This window comes from Coregonus lavaretus (genome assembly GCF_964263955.1).
Source record: "Coregonus lavaretus genome assembly, contig: HAP1_SCAFFOLD_166, whole genome shotgun sequence".
Lineage (NCBI taxonomy): Eukaryota > Metazoa > Chordata > Actinopteri > Salmoniformes > Salmonidae > Coregonus > Coregonus lavaretus.
Window position 1 is genome coordinate 172,312 of NW_028161624.1, and position 18,899 is coordinate 191,210.

The 18,899-nt window shown below is 42.3% G+C and overlaps 1 protein-coding gene across 1 annotated transcript; it reads right to left on the reverse strand.

Moving 5' to 3' along the window:
* Positions 1-53: 53 nt before the first annotated feature.
* On the reverse strand, positions 54-17,095 carry LOC311120322 (synaptonemal complex protein 1-like; the record flags this gene model as incomplete). Its single annotated transcript, XM_084194944.1, has 34 exons — positions 54-548; positions 751-840; positions 1,058-1,165; positions 1,310-1,378; positions 1,519-1,593; positions 1,719-1,898; positions 1,995-2,081; positions 2,171-2,245; positions 2,352-2,444; positions 2,562-2,672; positions 2,754-2,870; positions 2,960-3,022; positions 3,132-3,194; positions 3,274-3,336; positions 3,898-3,979; positions 4,083-4,153; positions 4,267-4,384; positions 4,484-4,587; positions 4,716-4,820; positions 4,940-5,056; positions 5,159-5,220; positions 5,376-5,443; positions 5,530-5,714; positions 5,912-6,006; positions 8,911-9,019; positions 9,174-9,247; positions 9,364-9,430; positions 9,569-9,627; positions 9,740-9,813; positions 9,902-9,969; positions 10,092-10,256; positions 16,290-16,336; positions 16,785-16,869; positions 16,961-17,095. 34 exons carry the CDS (start codon positions 17,093-17,095, stop codon positions 408-410), a joined length of 3,225 nt encoding a protein of 1,074 aa, XP_084051070.1. The 3' UTR covers positions 54-407.
* Between the last annotated feature and the right edge of the window lie 1,804 nt (positions 17,096-18,899).

Consider the following 18,899-nt stretch of genomic DNA (forward strand, 5'->3'; position numbering starts at 1 on the left):
TTTGTATTTATAGTGTATAGGTTCATAAAAACCACACAAGCAAAAACAATGTTACGAACAAATACATTACATTTAATGAAAACATGAACTTATTCATGTTGAATGGACTCAAAAGTGGCAAGTTTGGTCAAAACAACAAGCATTTGACATATTTTCCCATTAATAATATGAGTAAAGTTGCTAAACAGTAACAACAAAACAAGATAACATACTTGGTTCATTTGAAATTTGTTTGACTTGCATTTGAAATTTATATTTTGGTCAACAGCTTTCCCAGCATCAGACAACTATAGACATGAATGAACTTGAGTGCAGTGGTGTAATGAAAAGAGCATAGACCGTTTTCGCTGTTTTTTCCCCCAGACACACAGAAAACAGTCTATCTTGAAAAGCACAGCACTTGCTTCTTATGCAAAGATCTTTTCAACTGATTTTTTCTTCTTCTTTTCAGCACCAGTGACAGATGTCCAACCAGCATCCCGCATCCTTTTCATTGCAGCGAGCTTTAAAGCACTCCCAGGTGATTTCTGAATGGCAGGGCTCTGGATCTGAAACATTACAGACTAATACTGACCTGGACATCACAGCATTAACTACTTTTACAAGTTACAGACTATATTTTAGAAGTTGCAGAGTATAGACTATACCAGAAAATGCAATATGGTATTCCACAACTTATTTCATAATGCAGAGGGAGTACTGCCAAGTAAGTCAAGTATTTGGTGTTAATGTAAGGCTGGCTCATTCTACCTTCCTGAATATGTCCACTTTTTGATGCTGTGCTGCTGGGACACTTGGCTGCAGGCTGCTCTCGAATGGATCAGTTGCAACTGCAATGCTCTGCCATTATAAGAACCAGAAAGACCCAAGTTAGAAGATGTGATATGTAAAGCAAAATGATTTCCACAATTAAATGTGCATGTACATTCCATCCAGCATGCATATAAAGTTATGAGTTTAATTTATTTGTGGTCATTGGGAGTTTTAAACCAATCCAATGTTTTAAGCAAATCTAAGTTAAAGCAGTGTGTTCATTAGATCTTGAAGCATTATTTACCAATAAATCATTATGTTCAGAGCTGTCAGACTTGGGGTCAAGCTCCAGGGTGCTCTTCCCCCAGGGCACAGACTTCCCAGTGGACGGAGGAGTTCTGATTCTGTAAGACTGTGGAGAAAATCACTCAATCACTCACAAAGAAATAGGATGGAGAGAATCCTCTGGGGGAATGGTTCACATATCACGGTCAACAAATGAAAACACAGTTAATGAATACTACACATAAAGAAATCTAGCAACATATTCCAATACCTTAATCCGTGGTGTTGCGCCAACTATATTGGTGGAGCTCCAAGATGGAGTTCTGAGAGCTTCGGTTTCCTTTGACACATCAAACATACGACGTCAGTTAATCTAATAAATTCTACAGTGATCATACAACATACAGGTCATTTATTATTGAATAGCCTAGCTTATGCATTATGAATACAACACACAAAATAATCAACCAATTCCAATACCTTCATTCGTGGTGTTGCTGCAACTCTAGTCATGGAGCTCCAAGATGGAGTTTTTGGGGCTTTGTTTTCCATTTCCTTTGACATGTCAAAAATATCAGTTCATCTAATACAGTGATCATGCACATGGATGTAGTGGAGAAACCTTTCAGAAAACGTTTGACCTGAACACAATCATTTTTAAGAAGTTCATGATCACTTACATTAATGTTTGGAGTTAAAGCAACTATTTTGTCTGAGCTTTGGGATGGGGTTACAGAGGCTTTCGGAGTTTTTGGCTTTCTCTGACTGTCCTTTGCCAAACGGAACACAGGCATCTTGGCGGAGGAGGATACTTTGGGGGTTTCAGAACACCTCACTTCTTTGGACTTTGGCTCAGGCAGCTAATTTGTAAATATAACAAATTAAAAACATTTTTTGTCAGACACTTTTAAACAACACAAACTGTTGTTGTAATGCTCTGAAATCTGAATATATACCTGTTTATCCTGTGTCTCCAGTTGCCTGCTCATTTTCTGAGATGTAATCTCTTTTTTCAGGTCTGTAATCTCTTGTAGTAAGCTTTCCTACAACCCAACATGACACCATGACTGAGTAAATAGACAACATTTGTCACTTGACACAGCTTTGTCAGCATGGGACATGACACACTTACCCTCTCATTCATTTCTTTCTTTAGTTGTTCCTTCAAACGGTCATTCTCAATGTTCTGCTGTGACAGCTCCAATTCCTGAGGAAAAATCAGAAAAATATCCAAGAAGCAGAGCTATGACACTACTGAAATACTCCCAGTTAATCCAATCTCATGTGTATTTCTCTACTATAATGTATCATACCAGTGATGTTCTATTAGCAGTAGCCTCCATGTCTTTCCTCTTCTTCTCATCAAGCTCTGCATCTTTCTCCTCAACCATTTTGTCATACTGGTTCTGATACCAACAGAGAACTAAATGTTAACAAACACACATGGAGAACATTTCCTACAACATGCAAGATGGCAGCAGTGTTGGTGTAATCTGTGGATATTGACCAAAAGATAACTTTACCTTATGCTTTTCCATCAAGGCAACCATGTCTGCTATCTTGTTCTGACATTTGATTTCAACATCTTCCTTACTCTTGACTGCATCTGTAGCTGTAAACTGTAGCTTTTGCACCTGCACGGATCAAGATGTGCAGTAAGTATATTGCCACATCTACCAGAATGTACCTTCCAGAATGTAACTTCCAACAAGCACCTTTTTCTGAAGCTCTGCCTCAGATGTTGATTTGGTTCCAAGATCATCAAGCAATCTTTTACATTCCTCTTCATTTGATCGTTGAACATTTTCTGACTCCTCTTTCAATTTGTTTATCTGTAATGGATGAAAAACCAAGTTGCATCACAACTGCATTACAATGTTGCAATTGTCTTGTAAGTGATCATTTAAAAGCCACACGGTACCTCATTTTCAAGTTCACTGGATTTTGCTGTCTCAATTGCAATTTGTTTCTTCAACGTTTTGTTCTGAGAACAAACAAGTAAATGAAAAACAGGTTATAGAAAGCTGAATGTTTTATATTACTGTATAATTAATTAGTAATTTTATCAACAACAAAAAATTGTCAACACAAACCTCTTTTTGGTATTCGTCCTGGACTTTAGTTTTACTCTCTAATTTTATCTTCAGGTTGGACAGCTAGAGAGAAAAAGCAAAGTGTTTGATAAGATAATTAAAGAGAAAATAATCCAGGTGTAGACATGACTTTGATAATGACCTTTGACTCCACTGCTTTCATTTGTTTCTCTTTCTTTGCGAACTCAGCTTGCAGATCTCCACACTACAGAAATAAAGTAAAACAGAAAATAGTCAACTTGATTTACTATCACTCATTTGTGTGAATATAGAATAAAACTGACGTGCATTTACATTTGGACATTTATAGTACATGGCCATATCATTTTGTGTTAAACAGACATCATGTTGAAAGTTCCAATACAGACGTTTTAATTTCAATATCAAATCATTTCTGGGTAACAATTAAGTATCTTACTGTGACTGTTTTCAAATAAAATAGTAAAAAATAAACAAAAATAGCTTCTTAGCAAAGAGCAATTTCTCAAGCAATAATTTTGCTAGGACTGTCTGGGAGTTGTCTGAGTGGGGAGGGGGAAATTGAAAACTAGCTGTTATTGGCAGAGGTTTGAAAGTCTCTTTCTTATTGGTCTATTAACTAATTTACCACATGGTGATGACACCAGGCAGGCCAAAACTCCATTCCACCAAAACAGGCAATAATTTCAGGCGGTCTTTTCAAACTTTTCAAACACTAAAAGGGAATTATCATAATTTTCACAATTTCACAGTATTATTACAACCTCCAGACAGTTGATTTGCTTACACTTTCTTCAAGTTTCTTCTGCAGATTCTCAGTGTCTTGGCCTTGCTCTTCAACTTTGGCATTTAAGGATTTCAATTCCTCTCTACAGGAAAGAAAAGGTGAATGATTTTGAAAAAAAAGAATGTTGCTGCATTGTATAATTACTATAATTACTAAAGATTTATAAACAATGAACTCTAACTGACCGTAATTGTTGGTTTTCTTCTTGGAGTCTTTCAATTTCCTTCTTCATCTTCATCTCTTTTGCCTCGCTCTCCTGAATGAGAAAAATATTCCCATTACAACACACTACCATGAATTATCAACAAACTGCTAAATTATTCTGTATTATACTATACAGACAGCAACACATGTTCAATTCATACAGACCTTAAGTTGTGCTATCAGAATGGTTGCCTCTGAAGATTCATTCTGAATCTGCTCCAGAATAGTCTTCTTCTCAAGTTGCAGCTGATTGAAACTTGCTGATAGCGCCTCATACTTCACCCTGGGGAAGAATTCACATTCAGCATTATTTAAAGAGACATGGACGAAAACTATCCCTCAGGTTTTTGAATAATTGATATTTGAACATCAAAGGACTCACTCATGCTGTACAATGTCTGTCTTTAGATGATCTTTCTCCTTGATGGATCTTTCATCTCTTCTCATTGCAGCAGATAACTGCCCCTCAATCTCTTTTATTTTCCTCTGTGGGATACAACATATGAAAAATCTATTTCCTGGACTCATGCATGTAGAGGTGTCAAACAAAAAATTTAAACACAAATATGCACTGCCAATATTGTGCAAGGAAAATACAATTAATAGAATCAAACCTCAGTCATATTGGATTTTTCTTTCAAGTCGTTTTGCATCGTTTCAGCCTTTTCAAGAGCCTTTTCCAGTAAAATTTTTTCAACAGACATGGTTTCCACTTTATTCTAGAAGGGTACAACATATTCCAATATTAAAAGATAATAAGATTTATGCAAACAATATCCTTCTGAATAAGTAGCGCTACAAATGTATCTACACAACGATCATCTGAACATCATCTCACCTTGACTTGGTGAATTTCAGCATGTTTCCCCTCAAGCTCTGTGGTGAGTTCTGATGTTCTGGTCTCCACAATTTTAATTGTTTCCTCTAGTGACTGTATGGATTTAGTTTTGACATCCTAAAGGCAAGAGTTAAATAATGTATCTTTCATTAACCTCACTACATGGACTAGGCATGACATTTATGAGGGAAGTGCCAATATATATACGGTAATCTTTACCAATTCATCTTCAAGGATTTGCAGCTGGCTGTCTTGGTTTTCTTTCTGTTCTTTGAGCTCTCCTAGAAAACAAAAAGTATATTTAATCTATGGTTGCATACAAGCTAAAAACAAATGTCAATGTTTGGAAAATAAAGCAATTATAACACGAGAGGGTGTGTGATACACCTTTTTTAGCACGGCGGTAGGTACGAGGCGAAGCCGAGCAATACTTTACCTAATTCAATGTTTTTCCAGTCAAGTTCCTCTGTGACTGCAGTAAGCTTCAGTTCAAGTTCTTTTGCCCTGGGAAACAAGTTAACATTCAAAGTAATATAAGAATCTTGATTACCATTCTGACTATTTGGGTTCACCAAACATGAATTTCCCACCTCTGTATCTCAACTGTTAATGATGTCTGAAATTCCTGGGCTGTGGCCTGAATCTCTACAAGCTTGTCTGCTTGTTGATCTTTTATTTTGTTGAGCTCTTCCAAGCTTGAGTCTTTCTTGGCAATGACCTTTGCATTCTCCTCTTTGTTGCGCTCTAATGCTGTCGCAATAGCTTTTCTATTTCCCTAAAGAGATTCAAAGTAACAATGCATGTTTTCCATTGTCTCATTATGTACTGTCCACAGCCGCATAAAGATAAATAACACTTTAGAATGTAAAATGACAAACATATGCCCCCTTGGAATATGCATGATGAATTGCATAACTTGTGATTTAAATATTATTTTCATCAGCATATTAGAGTACAAGAAAACATACTAACCTCACATTCTTCATTGAGTTGTTCTGCACTTTGCAGACTTTCTAACAGGGATTCTTGTTCTTGTTTGCAACATTGAAGGGCTTCCTGATGTTGCTCTGTCATGATATTATACAGGAGTAAAGCAGTTAGGATGCAGCTACCATGCTTTAAGTTTAACTTCCAGTAAAATGCATGAAATGGAGGTAAAGGTTCACCAAGACCTATTCGGACGGAATTAGTTTTACTGGGGGTAATGTAATTATGTGCACGAGAACAAAACACCACATCCGTAATCTTTGCTTAGTTGTGCACCGGGGCCTCCCACTCCTCTTCAATTCTGGTCAGAGCCAGTTTGCGCTGTTCTGTGAAGGGAGTTGTACGAGATCTTCAGTTTCTTGGCAATTTCTCACATGGAAAAGCCTTCATTTCTCAGAACAAGAATAGACTGACGAGTTTCAGAAGAAAGTTATTTGTTTCTGGCTATTTTGAGCCTGTAATCGAACCCACAATTTCTGATGCTCCAGATACTCAACTAGTCTCAAGAAGTCCAGTTTTATTTAACAGTTTTCAGCTGTGCTAACATAATTGCAAAAGGGTTTTCTAATGATCAATTAGCCTTTTAAAATTATAAACTTGGATTAGCAAACACAACGTGCCATTGGAACACAGGACTGATGGTTCCTGATAATAGGCCTCTGTACGCCTATGTAGATATTCCATAAAAAATCAGCCGTTTCCAGCTACAATAGCCATTTACAACATTAAGAATGTCTACACTGTATTTCTGATCAATTTTATGTTACTTTAATGGACAAGAAATTAGCTTTTCTTTCGAAAACAAGGACATTTCTAAGTGACCCCAAACTTTTGAACGGTAGTGTATGTGGACACCTGCTCGTCGAACATCTCATTCCAAAATCATGGGCATTAATATGGAGTTGGTCCCCCCTTTGCTGCTATAAAAGCCTCCACTCTTCTGGGAAGGCTTTTCACTAGTTGTTGGAACATTGCTGCGGGGACTTGCTTCAATTTAGCAACAAGAGTATTAGTGAGGTCGGGCACTGATGTTGCGCGAATCTGCCTGGCTCGCAGTCGGCGTTCCAATTCATCCCAAAGGTGTTCGATGGGGTTGAGGTCAGGGCTCTGTGCAGGCCAGTCAAGTTCTTCCACACCGATCTCGATAAACCATTTCTGTATGGACCTCGCTTTGTGCACAGGTTTTCCCTTCACTGGAACTAAGTGGCCTAGCCCGAACCATGAAAAACACCCACAACTATTATTCCTCCACCAAACTTTATAGTTGCCACTATGCATTGGGGCAGGTAGCGTTCTCCTGGCATCCGCCAAACCCAGATTTATCTGTCGGACTACCAGATGGTGAAGTGTGATTCATCACTCCAGAGAACGCATTTCCACTGCTCCAGAGTCCAATGGCAGCGAGCTTTACACCATGCCGATGCTTAGCATTGCGCATGGTGATCTTAGGCTTGTGTGCAGCTGCTCGGCCATGGAAACCCATTTCATGATGCTCCCGACGAACAGTTATTGTGCTGAAGTTGCTTCCAGAGGCAGTTTAGAACTCGGTAGTGAGTATTGCAACCGAGGACAGGCGATTTTTACACGCTACGTGCTTCAGCACTCGGCGGTCCGGTTCTGTGAGCTTGTGTGGCCTACCACTTCGCGGCTGAGCCGTTGTTGCTCCTAGACGTTTCCACTTCACAATAACAGCACTTACAGTTGCCCGGGGCAGCTCTAGCAGGGCAGAAATTTGACAAACTGACTTGTTGGAAAGGTAGCATCCTATGACAGTGCCACGTTGAAAGTCACTGAGCTCTTCTGTAAGGCTATTCTACTGCCAATGTTTGTCTATGGAGATTGCATGGCTGTGTGCTCTATTTTATACACCTGTCAGCAACAGGTGTGGCTGAAATAGCCGAATGCACTAATTTGAAGGGGTGCACATACTTTTGTATATATAGTGTATATTTCATATGACTGGCCTGCCTTTATCAACTTTCATACTGAATACTTTTCTTTATATGTTTTGTGCCAGTGAATTGAAGTTGAACATCGCCAAATGTGTCAGCTTAATTAGGCCTAAATGCGCAATAAAAAAGTATTGCGGTTATAGGCTTATTTAAAGGGGCAATCTGCTGTTGCTACATCCATTTTGGGATTTGTGAATTATTGATATGTACCCATTGATTCTTGACGAATACAACTTATAAATGCCTCATGAGCTTAGTTCAACTGTCGTACCCCATCAGAACCTAAAATGTAAGCTTGTTTTACTCTGATGTTTGTAAACAATGTAAATGTAAACAAACACTTTATAGCCTAAAACTATAATTTTGATATCATGGATGCCCAGACTTTGCATCCATAGCTATGTCTTTGAATTTGAGAGTGGTTACATTTCTTCAGCCCCATCCCTCAGCTTTTTACCAAAACAGAAGCGGGAGAAGGCATTGTTATTGTTTAAACTGCTGATTGCCGCTTTAATGAAACCCTGGCTGTTGATGTAGTAGGCAGTAGATTAATAGATCACAAAGCATCCCGATCCACTGAGCTCAACTTTTTTGGAAATGGCAAGTTCACTTTCTCATCCATAAATGTATCTCAAGTGCAAATAGGCCTACTGTTCAGCAGCTCATATCAGCAGGATTGGAGGCATTTTTATTCGGAGGGACTTCTACCGTGGATCGCTAAAATAATGATTTTGATCACACTTCCTCAATTTAAATATTATGGGGACACCTATAAATTTGGCAGCCAAGCACGAGTTATCAGTGTAGCCTACTGTCTAGACATGACGTTGAAATATCTTCACACCTAGAATAAAAACCTCCAGGCTTCTGTCATAATGGTAAATTGAATGAAGGGAAAAAAAGAATAATGGAGGCAGTTTGGAAAAACATCCTGTGCAAATCGTCCTATGGAATAACTCACATGCTGGGATAATAATTACATAACCAACGTCTCTAGTAATATTAGTCTCGTCCAAATAGTGACCATCTTACTTTCTGCCTGTTGTAACCGTTTGCAACTCTCTTGGGTTTCATGGAGGTTGAGCAGGATTGCCTGAAGTTCTTTTTCTTTGTCCTTCATTTTCATCTGAAGTATCACAACCTGTAAGAGATACTTTCAGTTTGCATAGTCTACATACACAATGTCAAATACTGTTCATATTGTTTGTGACAACAAGGTTTACAAAAATGTTTGTTTTGGGAACCACTCAGAGAGAGGGTGTCCATTACTCATGTTGAGTCAGTTATAGACGAACCTCTTCTTCTTTCATGCTGAATTCTTTCTCAAATGTCTCCTTTAGAATGGCACATTCTTGCAAATCCTCTTTGACTGTAAAATGTTCACATCATTGGAGTTATTGTTCTCTTTTTATATACTGTGTAAAGTGCCTAGTGTTATGTTCACAACAACACAATACAAGTGCATTGATGATGATATATACATACCTTTCAGCATTTCATGGCGGTCAGTTTCTGCTTGAATACGTAGGCTCTCAAAGGCAGCACTCATCCTCTATAACAATTAATTAACTTTTTTTTTTTATTGTTCTTCACTAGCATCATGTAACTGACGCCATACATGCTTTATTAATGAAGATAACAAATACATTATATCATTTTAATCAAAAGAACAGGAAATTATAATATTCACCTGAATACTTTCACTGTTGTCCATGAACAAGTGATGGGTTTCCTCTCTTTCAGATTCAACTAAGAGAACATAGGTTGGTTTGAGGACAACGTAGACTACGAAATGTCATCATTTTGCATTCAGGCAACTAGCATGTACACTTAGGCTGAGTAGACGGCATGTTTTACTCACATAGATGGATTTTCTCCGCTGATCTTTCAAACGTATCCTTCAGTATATTACATAGGTTCCGTGTTGCATTGTTTCTGTTGAAGAAATAAACATTACAGATAAAAGCAGAATGATGATGATACAATCTATAGTGACAGTATCATGTTATAATCAAATACATACTTGTTCTGCAGATCATCATTCTCACTGATCTGATCTTCTAGTTTTATGCTGAGGCTTTCATTTCCGAACTGAACATAAAGGAAAGGAAACATAGGATAATAATAATAATAATATATTTTTTTAAGGACTATAGCATTTTTACTCTGTCGTTTCAATATAGGCCTATACCAGTACATTTACTGGTACATACCTGCAATTCTTGAATGGCTTTGCGTTGGGTTTCAATTGTTCTTTTGTTTTCCTGCAGCTTCCTGTCTTTTTGCACAGCCTCTGAGTCCACTTTGACTTTCCAATATTTTACTTTCTGAACTTCTTCAAAAAGTTTTGAATACAGCTGACTGGGTTTGAAATTGGTCTAGGAAGATTTAGAAAACACATATCAGAACTTTACAGCATAATCTATGCATAATCACATCAGCGAAGGCTGGTGGGAGGAGCTATAGGAGGACAGGCTCATTGTAATGGCTGTAATGGAATCAATGGAACGGAGTCAAACATGGTTTCCATATGTTTGATACTTTTCCATTCCAGTCTTTACAATGAGCCCATCCTCCTATAGCTCTTCCCCCACCAGTCTCCTCTGAATCACATAGCCTATTATTTAAAACTAATGCTCCTGAGAAGTGAGATAAATTGAGATAAAGGCTCATTTGCTCACATGCGACTAATCTCGGTTAATCTCGCGTAATTGGTCAGATGCTCGATTAAGTTCTGGGTCCATACATGTGAAGAGAAGAGATAGAACGAGGAGCTCCACCCTCTCTCTTTGCAAGTTACGGGTAAGTCTATGGGCCAAATGTCCCCTCCCCTTCCGAAATTCGACACACCACACCAAATCTAGATTTTTCCAAATAACCGGTGAGGAAAAACCCAAGGACCGGAACTAATGCTGCTCGCTATCTCCCGCATCCCGTTGTATCATGACAGACCTACGGTACCATTTATGTTTACGTAGTCTCTCCACCAGAGACTAACACTCAACTAATATTGGCTTGCTGGTGAGTTGTAGAATGTGTTATCTATCTAGGCCAGTGGTTTTCAAACTTTTTCAGCGGGGACCCCATTTCTTTAGCCAGAATTTCTGATGACCCCACCCCTCCCCAAATCTGATGACACAACCTTAAAATCAGTCAATTTCTTTCTTATCAATGTATCTTTCCCAAAAACGTTTGTATATTGTCCCATACAATAATCTGTCCTCTTAATTTTTTGTTCAGCCCAAAAGTATTATTATTATCAAAAAAGTGCATTCGGAAAGTATTGAGACCCCTTGGCTTTTTCAAACTTTTGTTGAGTTACAGCCTTATTCTAAAATGGATTCAATTGGTTTTTTCCCCTCATCAATCTACACACAATACCCCATAATGCCAAAGAAAAAATAGGTTGTTAGAAATCTTTGCAAATGTATTCAAAATAAAAAACTGAAACATCAAATGTACATAAGTATTTATAACCTTTACTTTGTTGAAGTACCTTTGGCAGCAATTACAGCCTCGAGTCTTCTTGGGTATTACGCTACAAGCTTGGCACACCTGTATTTGGGGAGTTTCTCCCATTCTTCTCTGCAGAGTCTCTCAAGCTTTGTCAGGTTGGATGGGGAGCGTCGCTGCACAGCTATTTTCAGGTCTCTCCAGAGATGTTCGAACGGGTTCAAGTCCGGGCTCTGGCTGGGCCACTCAAGGACATTCAGAGACTTGTCCCGAAGCCACTCCTGCATTGTCTTGGCTGTGTGTTTCGGGTCGTTGTCCTGTTGAAAGGTGAACCTTCGCCCCAGGTTTTCATCAAGGATCTCTCTGTACATTGCTCCGTTCATCTTTCCCTCAATCCTGACTGGTCTCCCACTACCTGCCTCTGAAAAACATCCCCACAGCATGATGCTGCCACCACCATGCTTCACCGTAGGGATGGTGCCAGGTTTCGTGACGCTTGGCATTCAGGCCAAAGAGTTCAATCTTGCTTCTCATGGTCTGAGAGTCCTTTAAGTGCCTTTTGGCAAACTCAAAGCGGGATGTCATGTGCCTTTTACTGAGGAATGGCTTCCGTGTGGCCACTCTACTATAAATGACTGATTGGTGGAGTGCTGCAGAGATGGTTGTCCTTCTGGAAGGTTCTCCTATCTCCACAGAGGAACTCTGGAGCTCTGTCAGAGTGACCATCGGGTTCTTGGTCACCTCCATGACCAAGGCCCTTCTCCCCCGATTGCTCAGTTTGGCCAGGCGGCCAGCTCTAGGAAGAGTCTTGGTGGTTCCAAACTTCTTTCATTTAAAAATGATGGAGGCCACTGTGTTCTTGGTGACCTTCAATGCATCAGACATTTTTTGGTACCCTTCCCCAGATCTGTGCTTCGACACAATCCTGTCTCAGAGCTCTACGGACAATTCCTTCAACCTCATGGCTTGGTTTTTGCTCTGACATGCACTGTCAACTGTGGTACCTTATATAGACAGGTGTGTGCCTTTCCAAATCATGTCCAAACAATTGAATTTATCACAGGTGGAGTCCAATCAAGTTGTAGAAACATCGCAAGGATGATCAATGGAAACAGGATGCACCTGAGCTCAATTTCGAGTCTCATAGCAAAGGGTCTGAATACTTATGTAAATAAGGTATTTCCGTTTTTTATTCTTAATACATTTGCAAAACAATCTAAAAACCTGTTTTCGCTTTGTCATTATGGGGTATTGTGTGTAGATTGATGAGGGAAAAATTAATTGAATCAATTTTAGAATAAGGCTGGAACATAACAAAATGTGGAAAAAGGGAAGGGTTCTGTCACGATCGTCGGGAACAGAGGACCAAGGCGCAGCGTGGAAGGTGAACATATTTTATTAATTTGAATGATAACACGAACAAAAACAACAAACGATAACGTGACGTCCAAAGGTGCAAAACACAAACCTATACAGGAACACGGAACAAGATCCCACAAACACTGTGGGAAAACTGGCTGCTTAAGTATGGTTCCCAATCAGAGACAACAAGCAACAGCTGATACACGTTGCCTCTGATTGAGAACCACACTGGCCAACATAGAACTACAAAACTAGAACGAAAACAAATGAAAACTCACACCCTGGCTCAACATACTAGAGTCCCCAGAGCCAGGGCGTGACAGTACCCCCCCCCAAAGGCGCGGACTCCGGCCGCGCCAACCAAACACCACAGGGGAGGGACCGGGTGGGCACTCCGCCTTGGCGGCGGATCCGGCTCCGGGCCTGATCCCCACTCCCTCTCCAACCTCCCAAAGTACCCCTGGTCCGGTCTGGCCCCGCTGGCCGGAACTGGACTGCACACTGGTGGAGCGGATTGCTCTAGCTCCAGTGTGAAGCAGCTGACCGGTGCCGGACCAGGCACCGGTGGAACAGGCACGGGCCGTGCCGGACTGACGACGCACACCACTGGCTTGGTGTGGGGAGCAGGAACGGGCCGGACCGGGCTGGCGACGCTCACCATAGGCTTGGTGCGGGGAGCAGGAGCGGGCCGGACCGGGCTGGCGACGCGCACCATTGGCTTGGTGCGGGGAGCAGGAACAGGCCGGGCCGGGCTGGCGACGCGCACCATTGGCTTGGTGCGGGGAGCAGGAGCGGGCCGGACCGGGCTGGCGACGCGCACCATAGGCTTGGTGCGGGGAGCAGGAACAGGCCGGGCCGGGCCGGCGACGTGCACCATTGGCTTGGTGCGGGGAGCAGGAACGGGCCGAGCCGGGCTGACGAAGCGCACCACTGACTTGGTGCGGGGAGCAGGAACGGGCCGAGCCGGGCTGACGAAGTGCACTACAGACTTGGTGCGGGGAGCAGGAACAGGCCGGACCGGGCTGGCGACGCGCACCACAGGCTCGATGCGAGGGACAGGAACAAGCCGGACCGTACTGGGGACACACACCACTGGCCCTACGCGGGGATCAGGAACGGGCCGGACCGGACTGGTAACACACCCCAGTACCTCTCGCCGTGCCTCTACACTTTCCTTCCCCTTTAATACCAGTGGCCCCCGTAACCTGGCGGCCTCCTCTGCCAACCCGCTGGACCGCTCTATCGCGGCCTCCTGATGCCCCGTCGTCCCCGGCGTGAGCCCCCCCCTAAAAAATGTCTGGGCGGCTCTCCTCTTGGACCAGGCCTCCATGTCTCTAGCCAGACATTCACTCCACTGCTTCAAAGTCCAACCTCTCTGCTCTTCACTTGGCTTGGCCCAGTCGAGACTCTTACTCCACTGCTCCAAAGTCCATCCTCTCTCCCCTTCACGCTGCTTGGTCCAGGTATGGTGGGATCTTCTGTCACGGTTTCGGCCGAGGCTGCTCCTCCTCCTTGTTCGGGCAGGCTTCGGCGGTCGTCGTCTCCGGAGTACTAGCTGCCACCGTTCTTTGTTTTCGATGTTTGTTTGGTTTGGTCTGTTTGGTACACCTGTTCATGTTTAGTGTTGATTAGGTGTCCTATAAATTCTCGTTGTTTCTGTCATGTGTTGTGTGTAATTGTTTTCACCTGTCTGTTGGTGCTGTTCAGTTTTGCCCGTCGCTTGTTTGTACCGTCGCACTGTTGTTTCGTGCGCAGTCGGGTTTTTGGAGTTTTACGCACTGTTGCGTATTGTTCGCCTCCGGGTTTGTTTGACCCGTTTGTTATTTTGTTTATTCTAGTAAAGTCTGGTTGACTTAGCTCCTGTGTCCTGCACTTGATTCCACACCACATCCGCATCAGAGCCTTGACAGAATTACACACCACTTTATGGAATCAGCAGAAGCAACAGCAGCGCCTGTGTCGCTGGAGGAGCACGTCCGCGGCCAGGATGATCAGATCCGTCAGCTTGGGACCGCGCTGCAGGACGTCATCAACACATTACACCGATGGGAGTCCAGAGGGGTACCCACACCCCCATCTACCTCACCACCACCATCGGTCGGTCCGCCCATCCCAGGTCCGGAACCCAGTGGGATTCGGCTCTCGCTCCCGAGGGCGTATGACGGCACAGCTGCCGGGTGTCAGGGGTTCCTCCTGCAGGTGGAGCTCTACCTGGCCACTGTACACCCGGTGCCCTCGGGACACGAGAGCGTTTCCGCCCTCATCTCCTGTCTCACGGGCAAGGCGTTGGAATGGGCCAACGCCGAGTGGAGGAGGATCGACGCCACCACCATCTCCTACGCGGAGTTCTCCCGTCGCTTCAAGGCCGTGTTCGACCATCCACCTGAGGGCAAAGCGGCGGGGGAGCGTCTCTTCTACCTCCGACAGGGGAGGAGGAGCGCACAGGCGTTCGCACTGGAGTTCCGGACTCTAGCGGCAGATGCAGGGTGGAATGAATGGGCCCTCATCGATCACTTTCGATGTAGTCTACAGGAGGACGTTCAACGTGAGTTGGCCTGCAGGGACACCAATTTCACATTCGACCAGTTGGTCGACAGGTCCATCTTGGATTCGAGACGTCGGATGGGGGGTCTCCAATATCTCGTGGAGTGGGAGGGGTACGGCCCGGAGGAGCGGTGCTGGGTGCCGAGGAGGGACATCTTAGACCCGTCTCTTCTGACTGAGTTCCATCGTGGTCATCCCACGCGCCCTGCTCCGCGTCCTCCTGGTCGTCCTCGAGGCCGGGGTCGGCGCACGGCTGGAGCCGCGCGTCAAGGGGGGGGTACTGTCACGGTTTCGGCCGAGGCTGCTCCTCCTCCATGTTCGGGCAGGCTTCGGCGGTCGTCGTCTCCGGAGTACTAGCTGCCACCGTTCTTTGTTTTCGATGTTTGTTTGGTTTGGTCTGTTTGGTACACCTGTTCATGTTTAGTGTTGATTAGGTGTCCTATAAGTTCTCGTTGTTTCTGTCATGTGTTGTGTGTAATTGTTTTCACCTGTCTGTTGGTGCTGTTCAGTTTTGCCCGTCGCTTGTTTGTACCGTCGCACTGTTGTTTCGTGCGCAGTCGGGTTTTTGGAGTTTTACGCACTGTTGCGTATTGTTCGCCTCCGGGTTTGTTTGACCCGTTTGTTATTTTGTTTATTCTAGTAAAGTCTGGTTGACTTAGCTCCTGTGTCCTGCACTTGATTCCACACCACATCCGCATCAGAGCCTTGACAGGTTCTGAATACTTTCCGAATGCACTATATATTGTTGCGTGCTAAAGTTGACGTGACCATTGCAGTTTTTCAGAAGCAAATGTTTAGAACATGCCAAGTGGTTTTCTAAAGACCCATTGGAAATCACACCCCACTTCTGATTGCTACTCATTGGTGTAATATAAACAGGTGAACATATAGGGCAACGTCAGGAATCAAGGGGCTAGGCAAAGCAAACATCCCCCTCTGCTCTCTATAGCAGGTTTATTCCCCCACGTCCCACCCTACGTCCCACCAGCTCCAAGACACATCACATACTATTATGTTTTTATCTGTGTTCACACCAAACTAAGTTTACTTACTTCTTCATTTTCCATTGGTGGCACAACTTTCATCTTGAATACATCTTCTGAGGGGAGAGAAAATATATGAGGAAATAATTCAACCTCGAGATGCATGTGCAAGATGCAGGTTTAGCTGATCGCTATTTCTTTGACTAAAAAGCACCTTCAATGGAGTATCTGGGTCTGACAAACCAGGCCTAAAAAAATTGTTTTAAGTGTGAGCTTTCTGAAATTAAAGTTCCATATTAATTTGAACTGGGAGTAGCACAGTCACGTTCTGTATGTCGAATGTCCCTGTTGGGGCGGCAGGTAGCTTAGTGGGTAAGAGTGTTGTGCCAGTAACCGAAAGGTCGCTGGTTCTAATCCCTTAGCCGACTAGGTGAAAAATCTGTAGATGTGCACTTAAGCAAGGCACTTAACCCTAATTGCTCATGTAAGTCGCTCTGGATAAGAGCGTCTGCTAAATGACTAAAATGTAATTTTAAAAGTATAATGCATATGATAATAAAATACCTGATCTGGTGGATTTTGTTGGCACAACCGTATTCATAGAGGGAAAAGGCATGTTTGACTCTTTGTCCAAACATTTATTATAACCCTAAGACATGAAATAGCACATCAATGTAAGGTCATTCATATTGAGAGAATACCAAAATGTTTATTTCAAACAAAACATATAGCTGAGATACCTGCTGCAAAGTTTGCATGAAACATCCCCTATCCTCGACTGTTTCCTGTGGTTTGACGGTAGAAACCTGTCCTGGGAGTGGGTTGACTCTAGGAGGCACCAACAGCTTGAAGTTGAATCCTCTCTCTCTCTCCATCCTGAAAACGAAATGGTAACGTTAATGTTAGCTAGCTAGCTAGCTAATTGACAACAACACCCTATTGACAGTTGGTAAACTAGCAAGCAAGGGCCTTTGGCAATTATTTTCTTCAGAAAACGTTAGTGAGAAAACTGAAATGTTGGTACAACAGCAAACAGCTAGCTAATTTTAGCTAGCTACTGTAGCTAATGTCAGCTAGGCTGGCTGACATTAGCTAACTAGCTACTAGAAAAATAAATGTTGCGGTCAGAGACTGGCAACATTTACAGGAAAACGAAATATTTTGCAATAACATATTTAGCTAATTAATATCTAGCTAATTGTGAATTATTTGCTAACGTTAGCTAGTAGCACTGTACCTGGAGGTGAAGAAGACAGCCAACGGTTTTTGAGTTCAAATTCAACGGCTGAGCTCAACTGCAGGCACGGGCAGATCTTTTTTTAAATGAGCGCGTGGAAGGCGATTATTTCTTCACTTTCCAAACCTAAACCACAGACGACTTCTAAACTTTATTCCATCATAAACGACATTTTAAAATATCTAAAATATCGATATTTTTGTGTGCGTGTGCGGAATGTAGCTATCAAACGGATGCATTTGAAGAAATAGAAAGTTACATTATACCAGTAATTTATATGTATTTTATGGAAACATTGTAGACAGTTATTTTATACTTTGGCCACAGTAAATGACTACAGACCTTTGATCCAAAATAAATGACAGCATGTTCATTTGTTTTGTTTGTTTGTCATTGCATTTTCTTCCTCCTGAATATACAAAACATTAAGAACACCTGCTCTTTCCATGACAGACTGACCAGGTGAATCCAGGTGAAAGTTATGATCCCATATTGATGTTATTTGTTAAATCCACTTCAATCCGTGTAGATGAAGGGGAGGAGACAGGTTAAAGAAGGATTTGTATGCCTTGTGACAATTCAGAGGGTGAATGGGCAAAACAAAAAAATGAAAGTGCCTTTGAACGGGGTATGGTAGTAGGTGTCAGGAGGCGCACCCGTTTGTGTCAAGAACTGTAACGCTGCTGGGTTTTTCACGCTCAACGGTTTCCTGTGTGTATCAAGAATGGTCCACCACCCAAAGGACATCCAGCCAATTTGACACAACTGTTTCAAGCATTGGAGTCAACATGGGCCAGCATTCCTGTGGAACGCTTTCGACACGTTGACAAGTATATGCCCCGACGAATTAAGGCTGTTCTGAGGGCAAAATGATTAAGAAGGTGTTCCAAATGTTTGGTATACTCAGTGTATGTCTTAAATTCCATCATAATATATCTCCTTGCTATATGAACACAATATCCCATATCTGTTTAGTTTTTTTGTGTAAAGACCACATTATTGTCATCATCAATGTATGAAACACATTATTAAAAGTGTCTTTATGTGCTTATTTACTGACGTCAAAGTGCCTCCCGCCAAGTCCCTTGAGCATATGAAAATGATGATGACGACCAAAGATTGTCCCGTCCATAGAATTTGGAATTAGAACAATTTAATAGGATCACTACGTAAAACTGCCCCTTAGACAAATGTGTAGTGGCTGTGTGTGATCGTTGCTATGCTGTGTCTGGTTGAGAGTACCAATGCTGTTTTGGTATCTATTTGCTTTGATTATCAGTGTTTGTTTATTCAAACAAAAATACTATTTATTGCGTAGAAAGTTATGCCACTGCAGTAATGTATTTTTGTTTGCAGTTTGTGTTTAGAGAAATGTTGATGGGGGTCCAAGCAGTATTGAACCTGTCCTCTATTGAGGTTAGTCTTTTAGTTATGTATTCATA